The sequence below is a fragment of the Moschus berezovskii genome, chromosome 10, assembly GCF_049115385.1.
Source record: "Moschus berezovskii isolate FMDL1 chromosome 10, NW_MosBer_1.0, whole genome shotgun sequence".
Taxonomy (NCBI): Eukaryota; Metazoa; Chordata; class Mammalia; order Artiodactyla; family Moschidae; genus Moschus; species Moschus berezovskii.
The window spans coordinates 74,511,985-74,531,102 of record NC_142469.1 but is presented as its reverse complement, the minus strand read 5'-3'; the positions used below and the strand labels follow the sequence as shown (position 1 = coordinate 74,531,102).

Below are 19,118 nucleotides of genomic sequence, written 5' to 3'. Positions count from 1 at the left end.
GGCCCATTTTTTGATTGGGTCATTTATTTTTCCAGCAGTCATTTTTTACAATAGACATTCACAGTTTTTTTGACATTCAGTTCTATTAAATTTGTTTCCTCTCTTCAATGTCTCTATAATTGTTTCTATTTCTATAGCCCCACTGGAAGAAGCACAGAGAGGTGAATCAGAATATATGGGTTCTAATATTTGTTCTGCCATAAGCAAGCTGTGATCACAATCAAGGCATTTAATTTCTCTGGAGTTTACTTTTTCCTTCTGATAGATGGGACCAGTAAGATACATGATTATGTTGTATGTGGACACAAAACAATATGTGGCAAATTGTCTTAATGCTTAACGTTCTAAAATTTCTGAATAATGTTGCTGAATTGAACATTTCCTTAACTTTCCTTTCATCTTGGAATAAGTACTAACTTTAACAACTATTGGGGAAAACCACTAGACCATTCAGGTATGACCTAAATCAAATCCCTTCTAATTATACAGTGGAAGTGAGAAATAGATTAAAGGGACTAGATCTGGTAGATAGAGTGCCTAATGAACTATGGACAGAGGTTTGTGACATTGTACAGGAGACATGAAGCAAAACCATCCCCCAAAAAAGGAATGCAAAAGAGCAAAATGGCTGTTTGAGGAGGCCTTACAAATATCTGTGAAAAGAAGTGAAGCGAAAAGCAAAGGAGAAAAGGAAAGATATAAGCATCTGAATGCAGAGTTCCAAAGAATAGCAAGGAGAGATAAGAAAGTCTTCCTCAGTGATCAATGCAAACAAATAGAGGAAAACAATAGAATGGGAAAGACTAGAGATCTCTTCAAGAAAATTAGAGATACCAAGGGAACATTTCATGCAAAGATGGGCTCAATAAAGGAACGAAATGGTATGGACCGAACAGAAACAGAAGATACTAAGAAGAGGTGGCAAGAATACACAGAAGAACTGTACAAAAAAGATTTTCATGACCCAGATAATCATGATGGTGTGGTCACTCACCTAGAGTCAAACATCCTGGAATGTGAAGTTAAGTGGGTCTTAGAAAGCATCACTACAAACAAAGCTAGTGGAGGTGATGGAATTCCAGTTGAGCTATTTCAAATCCTCAAAGATGATGCTGTGAAAGGGCTGCACTCAATATGCCAGCAAATTTGGAAAACTCAGCAGTGTGCATAGTACTGGAAAAGGTCAGTTTTCATTCCAATCACAAAGAAAGGCAATGCCAAAGAATGCACAAACTACTGCATGATTGAACTCATCTCACATGCTAGTAAAGTAATGCTCAAAATTCTCCTAGTGAACTTCCAGGCATTCAAGCTGGATTTAGAAAAAGCAGAGGAACCAGAGATCAAATTCCCAACATCCACTGGATCATTGAAAAAGCAAGAGTTCCAGAAAAACATCTATTTCTGCTTTATTGACTATGCCAAAGCCTTTGACTGTGTGGATCACAATAAACTGTGGAGAATCCTGAAAGAGATGGGAATACCAGACCACCTGACCTGCCTCTTGAGAAATCTGTATGCAGGTCAGGAAGCAACACTTAGAACTGGACATGGAACAACAGACTGGGTCCAAATAGGAAAAGGAGTATGTCAAGGCTGTATATTGTCACCCTGTTAATTTCCAAGTACATCATGAAAAACGCTGGGCTGGAAGAAGCACAAGCTGGAATCAAGATTGCTGGGAGAAATATCAATAACCTCAGATATGCAGATGACACCACCCTTATGGTAGAAAGTGAAGAAGAACTAAAGAGTCTCTTGATGAAAGTGAAGGAGGAGAGTGAAAAAGTTGGCTTAAAGCTCAAAATTCAGAAAATTAATATCATGGTATCTGGTCGTGTCACTTTGTGGCAAATAGACGGGGAAACAGTGGAAACAGTGACTGACTTTATATTTTTGGGCTCCAAAATCACTGCTGATGGTGATTGCAGCCATGAAAGTTGTGACCAAACTAGAAAGCATATTAAAAAGCAGAGATATTACTTTGCCAACAAAGGTCTGTCTAGTCAAGGCTATGGTTTTTCCAGTGGTCATGGATGTGAGAGTTGGACTGTGAAGAAAGCTGAGCACTGAAAAATTGATGCTTTTGAACTGCGGTGTTGGAGAGGACTCTTGAGAATAACTTGGACTGCAAGGAGATCCAACCAGTCCATCCTAAAGGATATCAATCCTGGGTGTTCATTGGAAGGACTGATGTTGAAGCTAAAAGTCCAATACTTTGGCCAACTGATGTGAAGAGCTGACTCATTCAAAAAGATCCTGATGCTGGGAAAGATTGAGGGCAGGAGAAGAGGGGATGACAGAGGATGAGATGGTTGGATGGCGTCACCGACTCACTGGACATGAGTTTGGGTAAACTCCGGGAGTTGGTGATGGACAGGGAGGCCTGGCGTGCTGTGTTTCATGGTGTCACAAAGAGTCGGACACGATTGAGTGACTGAAGTAACTGAACTTAACAACTATAATTCAATGTGGCCTCTAGGATGAGCCCCAAAGTCCACTCTAAACGTTGTCAATTCTTTCATAAATTTAAAGTTAAGTACTTCTGATGCACACAAAGAAGTAGTATTCACAATGATAAGAATACAGAACTTATTAAGGGCTTATTCTCTGTTCAGCTTTGTGCCAAGAATATCTCTAATTTTATTATATAACACACATACCTTAAGTGTTCAAGGGCAGTCATGTGTCTCTTTCATATCATATTAATCTATAAGTTATGTAATGCCAGAATTAAAAGAATATAAACATTTGAAATGTTTACAATTTTATTTGCTTCTCTAGAAATAAATTTCACTACCTAGTTACAATCTATAGCTGGAATATACATTACCAAGATGAGATGACTAAGCAAACAGTGGACACTGTAAATAGTTGATAAAGTGATATATACGTATAATTTAAATACTATATGCTTGTCTGTATTCATACATCATAATAATTATACCAATCTATCTCTATCTCCCTACACATTTGATTTATTTTGCAATATTATCTACGAAATTTGGAGCCAAAATGCTTGTGATCTATAAGATTTATGACCAGGGATGAAATAGATAAATCACAAGGCAAAACTATCACTAAGCCTTACACTTCTAGATGAAGGTTGCAGCAACCTTTAGTTGAATTTTTTTTCCTAAATAGTCTGTGAACATTCAAATCACATCTGCTGGATAATATGTGACTAGTCAATTTATTCCTCAGAGTTTCTAACTCAGATTATAAGAATGATGACTTTTCAGAAACATTTTTAAAAGGAGATTTTCTCTAAGTCATCAAATATCCCATTACTTAGTGAATACAAATTCAGGTTATCAGATTAAAATAAAATTTTGTCTCATGACAGTTGTGCAGCTGAATTATGTTAATTTTCAAAATTGTGGTAAATTTTAAAAACCTAATACCTCTAAATATAAATTTTTAAACACAGTGAATTGTCACTGTTCCTTCTTTTTACTTCAACAAAAATTCCAAAGCCTTTGACTGTGTGGATCACAATAAACTGTGGAGAATCCTGAAAGAGATGGGAATACCAGACTACCTGACCTGCCTCTTGAGAAATCTGTATGCAGGTCAGGAAGCAATAGTTAGAACTGGACATGGAACCTCAGACTGGTTCCAAATAGGAAAAGGAGTATGTCAAGGCTGTATACTGTCACCCTGTTTATTTAACTTATATGCCAAGTACATCATGAAAAATGCTGGGCTGGAAGAAGCACAAGCTGGAATCAAGATTGCAGCCATGAAAGTTGTGACCATTATTTTCCAGATTTCCTTTTAGCCTTCTTCCTCTTCTCTGACTTCCCCTGGTTGCCAAAAGATCTTCAGTTTGGTAACCATCCAGGCACACACCCTAAATTCTGAAAATATTCTGATCACTAATACATATTACCCCATTTCCCATTTAAGTCTCTTAATACTATCCCTTAAAATGCAGTGCTTTTTAAAGAAGCTCTTAATGTAAGACTGTAGTGGAATGGAAAGCACATGGACTTTAAACTTAAAATTTCAACTCTGATACTTTAATATTTTATGACTGAGTAAATTACTTAATAAATGATCAGTCTCAGTATTAGGCTCACCCTATTCAATCATGGTTTTAGGTGCTTGGTGCATTTTAATTTATGTAATTCTCACAACAACCCTCTGAGAAGGTCCTAATTATGACAAGAGAATTGAGGGACAGAGAATGTAAGTTACTTTTCCAGAGTCATACAGCTAGAAAGAATGAAATTCAGCATTTAAATCAAGGAATTCCAGTTCCAGAAATTGGCACTATAATGCTCTTTTCCCACTTGAAAACTCCTTTCTTAATACTTAATGAAAGCAGAATACTACATTCTAGGTATAAGATCAGGTATTACATTTGGCATTATTTAACCTTCAGAAACAGTTTAATAAGTGGGTGTAAAATAATGCCAAGTATAATGCCTGACCCTGTGCCTAGAATGTAATAATCTGCTTTCATTAAATCTTAGTTCTTTTCTTCTCCAATGACTAAGATGGAAATTTTGATGGAGGGATGTTGTCAGTGAAGAGTAAAAGGATTTCATATGGGCTGAAGTGCAGGAAATAGTTCCTAAGATAACTTTTAAATTCAATGACAGAACTAATCTCAAAATCTTTAACTTCTAATATTCATGGACTCTAGCAATAAAAGACTATTTTTATTAGGAACATCTTGGATAAGACCGCAAAATATGACCAACTTGGTAACACCTTCACATTAAATAGTTGTAACTTCTTAACATGCAACATGTAATCATCATGAAAAATTTTTGCTCTTCAAGGATTACTACAGCATTCAGAAATAGATGAAAATTACATATAAAAATATGAATTTTATTAAGCACTAAACTAACCTTTAAGAAAACTTTTAAAAATTTGATTTAAAACTACTTACGATTTTTACTAATAAAAAGTATTGATTATTATTATAACTAATATGCTTAATTAAAATAAAAAGAAATTTTTGGTTTCAGGGTCTTGCTTACATATTTGCTTATGGAATGGTTGCCCCTAAGGGGAAAGTAAATTACAGCATCTGAAATAATGTGTTCCCCTAAAAGGTAAAGGGAAGATCAGACAAAATATATACTTTAAAAAGTCTGCTACACAAAGTTATTGTTTCAGATGAACAAGTAGAAAACTTTTTAAAAAACAAAGATATCTGGATGAATAGAAAAATTGTAAGAAGTTTGCATTAAACTTTTCATGATGTGGTTTATGCAAACTAAAGTGCTATCACCCATATTTCAATATTTTATAATTTGTAATACCATTAAACTATTTCAATAAGATAATATGTATATAATATGATATTATATGATATATGATAAACCAATAACTAAGGGATAAAATTGTTGCTTAAAGGTCAACTAGATTTATTTCTTGTTTTACCTTTTTGAGGAATTTATGACTTGCCTAAGATTTACAAACAGTATGTGACTAGGACCCAAATAAGCAGTATTTTATTAGTAGTATTTTTTAATACAGTATGAAGGGGTGTGTATGTGTGTGTGTGTCTGTGGGTACGTGTCTAAGTTTGTAAAATATGCCTGTTCTTTAGAGTTGGTTTAGAAATTCTATTTGATTTCTGTCTCTTAGATACTAAATCCCCAAAACTAGAGCTAAAATTATTAAAAATTTCATGGAATAAACAGCCATAACTTTACATATTTTATATTTAGAAAAATTCATATTACCTTCCTGAGAAATTTATGCACATCTTTATTATTTATTTATGTGTGACAAGAGAAAGGGTAAATTCTATATCAAAAACACACTTGCAGAACCAGAATCCCAACACTGGAAAGAAGTAAGTTTGTTACTCACTTATTGGATGGGCTATTGAGTGGACAGGCACAGGGCTGACAGTCGTCAGAGGTTCCTTTAGTAGGATCACCATAGAAACCAGGAAGACATTTATTGCAATATGGGCCATCAGTGTGATCCTTACAATTCTGGGAAAGAATTGCACATCAGAGTTTATTATTCCAGTCTCTAGCATCAAGGCATTACCAAAAATAGGTTTACAGAATCACTAGTCTGTTCCCCGCCAGGAAGAGTGATTTCCCACATAAAATGGTCAATTTTACAGCTGCGAAATAGCATTGAAAGTTAATTTAATATCTAGCTTATAAACTACATGCTACTTTCAGCATATGCATACTTAACAAAAAGATGACTGAAATTCACTATAAAGTTTTTTCATTATGTAAATCATATTTTCTTTTTTTGGCTTTTATTTTTTTCTTAAAGAAATATGTATGTGTAGTAACATACATTAACACTCTACAGAGACTAAATGACATATGTTTAATGGAAATTGTACCTGATTTAGGTAAAAATTAATTGTTCAACTTAAAACTGCTGATTTAATGAGAACTGTGGCTAATCATACAAATCCTCTGAGACTATAGCCCTCCTACATCTGAGATTAATCTGGACCTCAGTATGCTCTGATGATGTGGACAATGCACTAATGTATTACAGTTGTGAGGGCCTGGCTTGACTCATGATTAAAAGATGGGAAGACTGAGAAATTTTTAAATGTATACTAATAAATAATAAAAGACAAGGCATATAACAATTTCCCTCAGACATTGGTTTTTAAAATAAAACAGCATTTCCCATCAATTAGTATTTTCTGGAACCATGTACTTTTTAAAAATAAAGAAAATCAAAATAAAGTAATTTATATCTTGATTTATTCACATTAATTAAAGTAGATTTATCAACTTAGTATTCACAAAATTCATCAAGACTGGTAAAGGTGAACAATCAATTAATGAATGAAATTGTCTATAAAGTTTTCAATAGCACAATTTGATCAGTTTATATGATGTTTTGGCATTGTGTAGACATAATTTCTTCAAACTCCTATAATACAATAAAATGTATATAATGCCTATTAAATATCACACAACAAGATTTATTGTGACTGAAATATATTTAAAATTTTACAAGCATACAGAATTCTATTTTTTCTCATTTCAAAAGAGTTTATCAGAGTTTGGAGTGTAAAACCTTTAATTTTATCATCAATAACCAAATATGTAGAGGAAATAGTTACCCAGCCAAAATATAAATTCATTTTAAGCATAAAGTAAAAATTTATTGACCTTGATGACCAATGGGATAGCCAGTTTGATTTAATGAAAGTTCTGAGTTATTATTTATTTCAATATATTTAAAGTTCTATTTTAATTATATTTAATAAATATATTTAATTTAAAACCACATAAATAACATTTCAGAAAATGGTTGGTCAAATTCCTTGGGGAGAGAGACAGATTACTGAATAGAAGATATGAAATGAAAATCCAATAATTTAACTCTGAATCAATTGCTTACATTCTGTAAAATGTGAGAGCTGAAGCCCATAATATATGAAGCTTTCAAGTTCTGAAATCCTATGACAGTTTGAACTACAAGTGAATAGGTGATTCTTTAGTATCTGTTAATACTTGAAAATAGTTTTTTTCTTAAGGTATTTAAAATGCTCAAATTTATTTATCAACCTTCTATCAAAGTAGCAAAGATGTTAACTTTATTATCAACACTTGTCTAAATAACAGCACATCTGGTTGGAAGTTGCCAGACATGAATCAATCTGATGAAAGGCTTTCCTCTTTGATTTCCTCTTCATATTAGTTCCTTTCAGTTTTAAAGTTTAACTAAAGTTGGCTCTTACTAAAAAAAATAAAAATAGTACGTTTGTTGCAATATTCTTTGTATATTGTTATACTGACACAATCAAAATTATATCTTCAAAGATATAAGGGCTTTAAAAAACAAGATCATAAAACTGATTATGTTTTAACCACATTGAAAGTGGGTTTTCTAAAACTCAACTGAAAATCTTGTACAACACAGAGACCCTGCTTTGCTTTACTAATTTGAAAGAAAAATAACATATTTCTTGCATTTCCTAATGTCATATGTCACTGAATGGAAACAGTAAAATTAATCTTAAAACTCAACTGTTTTTGTAATTGAAACCATGAAACAGTAATAGACAACAATACAATGGAAACTCAAACTGAAAAAAAGATGAAAGATTCACTCTGATGGGCTGGTGATTTTTATAAGTATCCTGCTCCAAAGTGCTCTCTAAATGTCTGTTCACATCACTTATCACAAGAACAATAAGGAGCAAGTATGCAATCTGCCCATGTGACTTGACTGTTTCTTAGGTCACTTCAGAAGAAATGCAAGTCAAGCTGATCTTTCAATATAGGTCCACACTATAAAAGAAATCTGGATTTTGGTCTGATATCAAAAAAATATTTCAATTTATTTCTAATTAGATTTCAAAGCCAAACTAACTAAAATGTAGCTTATCTGAAAAAGTTTCAAAAGTTTTCTGTTTAATGCTAGGAGGGAAAGCATAAATAAATTTTTTTAAAGAAGCTAAAATGCAGAGCAACTGAACTGTAAGATTGCTTTTCATGTGCAGCACTTAAATATTTTTATCTTTGCAGATCATGTTAGAATTAATATGCTCAAAATGGGACAGCGGCATTTAGTTATCAGTATCATTTCAGATAGAGCATTTGGAAGTCTCCATAAAATATCTTGCATGATTATCTATTTATCAGCTACAATGGAAAATTCAGAAAACATGCCAGATTAAGGTCGTTAAGGTCAATCATTAAGGTCTCTGTTGCTTCCCTAAGATTCCTTGCTTATTTGAAGTAGCCTCCTATCTCCTTGTCGATGAAACAAAGTCAATAAACTAGAGTTCATTAGTAGAAGGCCTCAGATAATCATTGATTCCCCTCACTCCTTCCCCCCAAAATTATGCTGGATGAAACTGCTGCTACTGCTGCTAAGTCACTTCAGTCGTGTCCGACTCTGTGTGACCCCATAGATGGAAGCCCACCAGGCTCCCCTATCCCTGGGATTCTCCAGGCAAGAACACTGGAGTGGGTTGCCATTTCCTTCTCCAATGTGTGAAAGTGAAAAGTGAAAATGAAGTCGCTCAGTCATGTCCGACCCTTAGCGACCCCATGGATTTCAGCCTACCAGGCTCCTCCATCCATGGGATTTTCTGGGCAAGAGTACTGGAGTGGTTTGCCATTGCCTTCTCCACTGGATGAAACTACTATCTTACTCTAAAACAATGGGCTTTCATTCTTAGAAATATCCTATAACCAAATGGTCTAACAGCATGATTTTAGACTTAATCTTAATGAATGAAGCATGAAATATTGCTATTGGAAGCATCATGAGTCTGTTATCATGAAATATTAATTTTTGTCTTTTTAGGTTTAAGTAAAACAAATCTATATATGTTTTGGGCTGAATATTTCCTCTTGCACTTTAGTAAAGGGTTTAAAGGTAACTCAATATTTTTCCCAAGGTACATTTTAAAAGACTTATTGTATAATTAAAATGAAAATCACTTAGTCTTTCTGTTCATAACAATGCCATTTGAAAAATCTTCTGATCTACAAATTAAGGCTATCATGCTTTATCCTGCAATGCAATTAAACAAAATCTTCTATAGAGAAAATAGAAAGAGCATCAATAAAACTAAATGTCAAATCACATTGAAACAAAAGCCCTGAATTTTCATTTTGGATTTTTCCCAGAAGCTTTCAAATGGAAGAAAAAGGGTAGGGGAGGGGGAAGAATGAGCAAGAGAAAGAGAGAACATTAAGAAATACAGATAACAGAGGCTGCCTTAAATTCTACAGGGAAATGAGAATATTATATCCTCCTAAATTGGCACCATTTCAAATTGTGTTTCTGCAAGATTAATGAAATGAGAAGTGTTGTTTCAAGCTTCATGTCATGTCAGACAATATAAAACTAACATGCCCTTGAGTTAATCAGAATGGTCTATTCAGCGTAATCTCCAATCCAAAAGCTTCTTAGCAGGATGGAAAGTGCTTTACCCTCTGTAGGGCTTTTTTTCTGCTTACAGTATTGACTTAATAGTAGAAGGAGTAAGCAGCTCTGGTGAATATGTATTGCACATATTTATTATTTTTAATCTATACACAATGTTTTGAATTTAGTTAAATGCTGAAATTTTTCAATAAAAAAGAATGTAGTATGCCCTCATTTTCAAAGTGAAAAAAAAGTGTAATTATGCCTATTACAGAAGTTATATTTTATACTTTTCATATTATGGGGTTACAAATCATTTTCTGTTACAGAAATTCAGTCAATTTTGGGGTAGAATTACATAAGGGATTGAAACCACATATATTTCTGGCAGATATGTATCCCAGTCATTAGTTATGTTTTATTATGATATATCTGATCTTAATTCAACCCTTAGACTAACGTGAGTATAACACTTCCTAATGCTTGTTAGTCAGGAAGACCACATATGAAAGAACCTTCTCAGCTTCCAACTCCGTTCAATATAAAGATCGCCATCAAATCCCTTCTTGACTCAAGTGTTTCAAGTCCCAAAGGTAGTAATTGAGTTGCAGGGCTTATTGAGCTGATTTCAGCCCTGTCAATCAGCAACCCCAATGGAGAAAGCACTTACCAGGCATTCTCCGGTGGTATCATCACAGGATTCCGCGTGACCAAAGCACTGACAGGGTTCACAGATGCCACCAAAAATAGTGCCATTAACTCGTCTGTGCCTAGGCCAACAAGACTGAAAGGAAAATATGGTCTCAAGTTAGTCTCAGGGATTTTAGCAGATAAATATATTTAGGTAGCAAACCCAGCAAATGTGCATGTCAAAGCATTGCCATTATGGAAATATGGCTACCAGAGCTATTCCTCCTGACATGGGGGCTTCGTACTGACCTTAGTGTTATTGGCAGGTATGAGATTAGAGGAAGCATTAACTTGATGACTCTTCTGAAATAGCAAAATAAAGCAGAGATATAAAGAATTGAACCATGACAGTCTCAAAGTAAAAAGCACAGACAAGAAAACGGAAGAAAAAGTATTGAAAAAGAGCAGCCGACATAAATGGACTCTTCAGAACTTTAGCCTACTAGAGCATTTAACGTCCTGTCCAAGGATTGTAGATTCTCTGGAATGTCTTCCCTTTCTCACATGCAAACTTCCCTTAACTCTTGTCACTTTCAGAAATCTTTGCAATCATCTGGAAAAAAGGTAGCACTCACTCTTACATTTGATCACCTACATGGCTGACTTCTACACATATATAATTTATAGTTCTCACTCTCGACTTCCTCCATCCTATTATACTTTTTCAAATTTACACAAAATAGTTTATGATTTATTTACTATACATTCCTTAGATATTTTATTTTATGGTTTTATTCTACTAGAACTCTAGTTCCTTTTTAAAGTGTAAAACACTTTCTCATACAAAAATAGAATTCTAATTAGAAAAAGGATATTTGGGTCACAGAGCATCTGTGTGTCAGCGCTGGCTTTCAGTTCACTGTCCTGTTTAAGTATCCCTTCTGTGGGGGTCACTATCAACTGGACAGGGTACAAAATAAAGGGGCAAACACTGCTGCCCTGTAGGAGCTTATGATCTCCCTCAAGTTAAAACTGCATTTTGTGGGTTATTTACTATATTTCTGGATGGTTAACTACAACACAGTATATCATGAAAAGGCCTTTTTCTCCCAGCTGAGAGTGGAAACGAGAGAAACCACTGAGGTAATAAAGAATATAGAATTGTGCTGTGTATTGTTGGAAATGTTCCTTTTGCCTCAGGATATGAGGATTCTTAAATTTGAACATCAATAGCAAAGACATAAAAAAAAAAAAAAAAGGATGATCTGATACTTCATATCCTAAAGGAAAACAAAAGCAACTTCTTAATTTGGGCAGTATAGAAAAGAAGGTGTCAATTTTCTAATCCTTTCTAGTAATTTTTCCTCGTTAAAAATACTGTCACCCTAGACTCATTATAGAATAGATTTTGCAAAGTAATACATATTTCTAAAAATTGATGAAGCTATATATTCAGAAGGGAGTAGAAATTAAGGGTGTTGATAACAGGGAGAGAACTGACTTATTGTTTTGAGGAAAAATATTCATAGAATTGTCATTAATAAGGTAATAATAATATTAATAATATTATATACAGATATATATATATATAAGGTATGTATATATATATAAAACAAGGCATATATGGATATACACACACATATATATCTGCAAATATATTACTTATTCTACATCCTCTTTAAATTTCCCAACTCTTTACACCTCTCTCTTAGACAGTGATTTCATCTCATTACTCACAGAGAATATTGAAGGCAGTGGAACCTATCTTTCTACTATCAAGTACACAAGCATAAGCCCATATTTCCATTGATCATATTTCCCTCTGGAACAATGGGGATGAGGCACGCAGAATTCCTCACGCTCTCAAAGGATTATCACTCCACTTGTAATTGTTTTCCCAATATACCTACTCAGTGCTGCATCAATAATAACTTTCATTTCTGTTAGATTATTACCATCAGCTCAAAAATATGACTTGTATCTCTGTAAAAAATTAGCTAACAGGAAAAAAGACAAAAATACTCTCTTAATATCCCATAACTTTCAGTTACCTACCTATTTTTTATTTTAGGTAAGACTGCTCTAAAACATCTTTTCTTTCTCACTTCCCTTCCATGGTTTACTCCATCCTAACCTGTCTTATGCCATAATCATTGGGTTAAAACTGCTCTTGTCCATGCCACTGAATTCCAGGGAACCAAATCAAATGAACAATTCTACAATTAACATTTTATTTGATCTCTCATTAAGCTATGGTTTAGTTGATTCCTATCTCCCTCAAAAGCCCTCTTCTCACAGCTTTCATGATATCACAGTCCCAGGTTTCTGCCCATCTCTTTGCTGTTTCCTCTGCTTCAACTCACTTCTCAAGGTCAGGAGCTCTTGGAGGTTTAGTCATTTTCTCTTTTTTCCTCCACACTTGCTCCCAGGTAATTTTATTAAGCTGTCCAGTTGATGATTTCTTCCAAACACATATCTCTAGACCAGATAGATATTCTGAGGTCAAGACCTACATATTCTAACTGGACATTGACAATATACTTCATAGTTCTTTCAAACCTAATATTTCTAAAATGGATTGTTGATTTTATCATCACCACCACAGGTGTTCCTTCCCTCAGTTTTCCTTAGCTAAGTAAACGGCACCTCGTTCAACTGCTCAAACTCGACATCTGACTCATTCTCAAAATCATTATTACTTTCAATGTTCCTGTGGCATGTCTATCAGTAAGACTGACTGGTTCTACTACCAAAATCTATTTAAAATACACATGTCTTTTCACATCCTTTGCCATTATCCTAACAAACCTCTATCATCATTACATTCTTACAACATAGTATATTAACCATTTTACTTCCTGCCATCCCTGCCATATACAGTATGTTCTACACACTGTAGTTATAACTTTTTCAAAAAAATTTAACTCAGATCATGGTATCATATCAAATGGCAACCCACTCCAGGCTTCTTGCCTGGAAAACTTCATAGACAGAGGAGCCTGTTGGCCTAGTTCATGAGGTTGCAGAGAGTCAGACATGACTGGGCAACAGGATCAGCAAAGTTTTCTTTCCATTGCATTTAGAATAATACTACACATTTTTAATCACTCATGCCAAGCTCTGAGTGGTTTGGCTCCTCCAGGCATGTCTTGTGATATGCTTCCCTTGCTTATTAAGTTCCAGCCATACGTGCCTTCTTTCAGGTCCTGTGTTTCACTTCCTCATTGGTTCCCTTTGCCTAAGAAGACCCTAGAGCTCAGTTTAGATGCTACTACCTTAGACAGTCTTCCCAACAACCTCTCATAATGTAGTACCTTCCATCTAATCTTCCTACACCTGTTCTCAGAACCTCTGTCAAGGCCCCCTGCTTGTTGTCTTCATGGAATTTATAATATTTATTTAAACTTTCTTTCTGGCATATTGTCTCAGTTCAGTTCAGTTCACTTGCTCAGTCGTGTCCGACTCTCCGTGATCCCATGAATCACAGCACGCCAGGCCTCCCTGTCCATCACCAACTACCGGAGTTCACTCAAACTCATGTCCATCGAGTCGGTGATGCCATCCAGCCATCTCATTCTCTGTCATCCCCTTCTCCTCCCACCCCCAATCCCTCCCAGCATCAGACTCTTTTCCAGTGAGTCAACTCGTCACATGAGGTGGCCAAAGTATTGGAGCTTCAGCTTTAGCATCAGTCCTTCCAATGAACACCCAGGATTGATCTCCTTTAGAATGGACTGGTTGGATCTCCTCGCATATTGTCTAGTCTACCATCAAATGTAATGTCCTTGAGGTCATAGACTGTATGTGTATTGTTCATCACATTACCATTCATATCAAGAGTTTGATCATCTCAAAATACATGGCCATCAATACCTGTTAGCTAAAATCAAAGTATGAATACTTCCATGAAGTAGGTAATGTTTCCATCATGTAGAAGAGGAAACTGAGATTTTAATTAAAACACTTTTTTAGTATTTAACTTTGTTTTCACTTCCTCATCTGTCCCACTTGTTACATGAAATGAACTATGACAATTCTAGGAAAGTATGAAAATATTTGAAAAATAAAATGTGTAGGGATTTACAAAAAGTAGAAATGATTAAAAAATTCTGGATCAACATTTATGGCCCCTCAATAAAACAGAAAAGAATGATTTATCATGGAATCATATAATCTGTTTTGGGCAAGCTAGAATTAAGATGTTACTTAGGCCACCTGATATGAAGAGGCAACTCACTGGAAAAGACCCTGATGGTGGGAAAACTTGAGGGCAAGAGGAGAAAGGGGCGACAGAGCCTGAGATGGTTGGATGGCATCACAGACTCAATAGACATGAATCTGAGCAAACTCCAGGAGACAGTGAGGGGAAGCCTGGTGTGCTGCGGTCCATGGGGTCACAAGGAGACAGACATAACTTAGGGACTGAACAGCAACAACAACAATGGTGTTTGGAGTTTACTCAGCTTTTAAAGGATTTGGGAATATCAGTGGTAACAAAACTAGAATGTCTGCCCTTTCAAACTCAGTAAAAAAGCAAATGAAATCAGGAAAAGATATGGATAGATAATAGTGAGCTAAGGCACAGGGAGCTTCAATAAAGAAAAGAAAGGATTATTAGAGAGTAGAAGAAATGAAGAAGCCTGAGAGAAACTCCAGAGTTTCAGAGTTCCTTGTCTTCTGATTCTATTAATTTCTTTTATGGATTCCAAGGTAACTTTATTTATCCATTATTGTGTGAGAAGCACAGGAAGCTTTTCTTATCCTTCTGTTTCTTTGTTCTGACTCTTCCACAACCATTTGCTTCTCTCTTCCTACCTAATTGTTACCATTATTTAGTTTCCAAGTCGAGATTTTTCCACCCCAGGACATCTTCTGTGACATCTCTCCCCACTGGAACTGATCACATCTTTGAAAGACTATTGCACTCATGTTCTGTACCACTTATTGGTGCCTTAATTCTATAGGGCTGTGATCCAATTTATCATAGGTATGTGTTCTGTCTTCCTAAACAGACTGTTACCTCCTTAAGAACAAGGATTGTGATGTAATCTTGATAATCCCCTCAGCATCTAGGGCAGAATTTACCAAAGATTCTCAATAAATATTTTGGTGAAAGAAAAGAAGAAACAAAATGCATAGCCAATGAAATAATTCTAATACAGACAATTTTAGATTCAATGGGCATTTGAAATTTGTAAAGAAGATGATGAAGAGTACTGAGAATCACCAATGTGGGAATAAGTGTGAAAGCAAGAATATAATAAAAGTAGTTTATTTCAGTTGAAATAAGAACTTAGAGGTTCAAAGAGAGCTTTCTGGTTTGAAATAAAAACTGCTAGGTTCTTAATCAAAGAATATGTTTCATCAACTACAACATATATTTTATATGTAAAATCAAATTTGGGTTGACAGAGCTAATTCATTTCCATTATTATTTTTGTATTCTCTGTATGAATTTTAAAAATGTGATGGCGAATTATGTTTAGTTTTATTTTTAGATAGGTGAATCCAAGCTCAGTTAAAGAAAACACGTCTGACATGAATATGACTCTAAGCCCTGTGTATCCTCTGGAAGCATGTATTATTTTAAAGTACAAGAGAACTGAAAAGCAAGGCCTAGGGTATTTCTGTAAAAGGCTTAATGGGGTAGTGTGCTGAAGTGGAACATCTTGGTACACTCAGATGATTCCTTAAAGGCACCATTTTTAAAGAATTTAAGCTCCTATTTATACGCAAGCCATGCCCTCTATCAGGGAAATGGCACATATTTTTTGAGCAGATTTCAAGTAAAATCAATTTTCAAACTACCTAAAACATACATAAAAGTAAATAAAAATTATTACCTTAGAAGGACACATTGCAATATTAAGTAAGGAACATTAATCTAGAATACTGAGACAACAATAAATATCTCAAACTTTAGGTGCTAAACAAATCAAAGACCTGTAGAAAATTTTCCGAATCAAGGTATTTCTTCCATATATTATATTCTTGACATTTTAAAGATTGAGTCCTTCAGATGATTGTGAATTGGTTGTATTCTTAGGAATAAAGTAGAGAAAGAATGTGGTACATAGGATTAAAAAATGGAGAAAGTGAAAAAGAAAAGAAATAGCGCTAAATTCCTCTCAAGTACTCAGGTGAAAATGAAGGAGAAATATATTGAAATAGTATCCCACCATCATTCATCCCATTTTATCAACAGATTAAAGAGAAAACAAAATCTTTCAAAAGCATCAGATTTTTAGCTATTATGTCATAAGGAAAAATATGATTTCAAGATGACATCATATGAGTAACACTCTATTTGAGGGTCATGACTTTTGGCAGATACTGAAGTTCTTCGAGTAATAAGACAGTATCATTTGTGCAATTCTTGATGAAAAACCTAAATTCATTTTAGAATAGTTTAATAGTTAGTGCTGAAAGAACTTAGAATGCACTGAAGCTATATTCTTGCAAACTTACTTCACAGGAGGAGCCAGTATACCCTGGTGGACATTGACAAACTTCTACAGCTGTTGCAAAGCTTCCGTCAGTAGGATAGAGGACTGCAGATTCAAGGTCAACAGAGCTCAGCCTGAGTGGAAGGAAAAAGAGGTGGTAAATAAGTAATCAAGCTCCTAGGTATTACATCTCTTGAGGAATAGTATAGGAACAATGATGTAAATATAAGCACATGTTTATGATGAGAAAGAAGGCAAATGAATATAACTTGAAGTTCTGTTCATTCATCATATTAGAAAAAGTCAGCCCAGTTAAAAGTGCTCACAACCAGTACCACAATCAAATGCTAAAACGATATAAGACCATTCTTGCTCATTTCTTGGTCTTTGGTTATATGCTTTCCCTATTTTTTTTTTTTAGATAGTTTAAAATCATAATTGAAGGAATTTTTAAAACAGGAAATATTCATATGACTGATTTATTTTTAATAATAAACTAGAAAAGCAGAGGGATACAATATTCAGTCCAATCTTTTAAATTCAAACAGATAGTGAAGCAAAGGAAAAGAAAGAAGGAAATTATTTTTGTTGCCTTTTCTCAGAAATAAATCTGCATATTAATAGGTAAAAGTGAAACTTCATCAAATGCTTAGTTTTATTCAGTTCAGTCGCTCAGTCGTGTCCGACTCTCTGCGACCCCATGAATCACAGCACGTCAGGCCTCCCTGTCCATCACCAACTCCCGGAGTTCACTCAAACTCATGTCCACAGAGTCGGTGATGCCATCCAGCCATCTCATTCTCTGTAGTCCCCTTCTCCTCCCGCCCCCAACCTTTCCCAGCATCAGAGTCTTTTCCAGTGAGTCAACTCGTCGCACGAGGTGCCCAAAGTATTGCAGTTTCAGCTTTAGCATCAGTCCTTCCAATGATCTATTTTCCTAAATCATTTTAGGCCTAAATTAAATTCACTGCTTTCTGTATTTATGAGTTTCATTTTATTGGTACTTCTGTACAGATCTGGTGATTTTAGCAGAGAGATTTGGTAACACTCATTATTTTGAGAAAAAGTTGATTTGGCCAAATTGAAACTGCCATTACATAAAATGGTATATATGTACGTTGTGTTTATGTATTTCTTCTAAAATATGCAACCAATATACATTCACAATTTAAATAAATGTCATCAATGTCTTATTGGCTTTTCACTTTTTTTTTTTAAAGAAAATTCAAAATCTTAATTGTTAAGAACACAAGCTCAAGAGCCAGAGAGATCAAGATTCACATGCTGTCTCTGACATTTACCAGTCCCATAGCCTGGGAGAAATGACTTACCATCTCTAGGTCTCAATTGTCATCTGTATATCAGAGATAATACAAGAGTCCATACATAATGAATTGATTAAAGAATTAAATGAAAGAATGAATACAAAGTTCTTGACATAGTACCTAACTCATGTATGTGGTTATAAAATGCTAGGTATTTTATTAATATACATTGACTGTTGAAATAGGATCAAAATACAAAAAAGTAAAATTTCTATGACCTAAACTAGATTTTTGTCATTTTAATGTATTAAAATAAATTTTAAATCAACTCTAAGAGCACAAAATTTAATGACTGCTCTTGATTCATAGATAATTATTGCTTTATAAAATAATTGATAGATCTCCATAACATCTAATATGTCATTATTTAACTATAAAAAAGATACAATGACTCTTGCTAGGACACGCATGTGTAGTTGCTTCCTTTAGAGTGGTGGTAGATTTTTATTGATTGGTGATTCACAATTACTGAAGACCTTGCCAGTTTGAGAATCTATATTGGAATCAAGCCAGAGAACAAAGTTGATAGGCTCATTGAATGTATCTTCAAAAGTGACAATCTTTAAGCTATAAGTTTTCTGGCAACAAGTTTCTAAAATCTCTGCTTTAATCCTGATTTTCCTAACCCTAGAAGCTTGATAGGGGCTTCCCTGGTGGTTCAGGTGGTAAAAAATGTGCCTGCAATGAGGGAGACCCGGGTTTGATCCCTGGAAGGGATCCTCTGGAGATATTACCAGTCCCATAGCAAGGAAGAAATGACTTAACATCTGTAGGCCTCAATACTGTCATCTATGTAACAGAGATAATACAAGAGTCCATACATAATGAATTGATTAAAGAGTTAAATAATCAATGCAAAATTCTTGATATAGTACCT

At 34.6% G+C, this 19,118-nt stretch overlaps 1 protein-coding gene across 1 annotated transcript in view; it reads right to left on the bottom strand.

Moving 5' to 3' along the window:
- The window catches only part of LAMA2 (laminin subunit alpha 2), a 710,698-nt gene that overhangs the window by 285,562 nt on the left and 406,018 nt on the right, over nt 1-19,118 (bottom strand). Inside the window, exons 15-17 of the mRNA XM_088840739.1 lie at nt 16,939-17,050; nt 10,511-10,624; nt 5,836-5,963 (exon numbers count right to left, since the gene is read on the bottom strand). Coding sequence (XP_088696865.1) covers nt 5,836-5,963; nt 10,511-10,624; nt 16,939-17,050 — 354 coding nt within the window. The remainder of the gene's footprint in view (nt 1-5,835; nt 5,964-10,510; nt 10,625-16,938; nt 17,051-19,118) is intronic.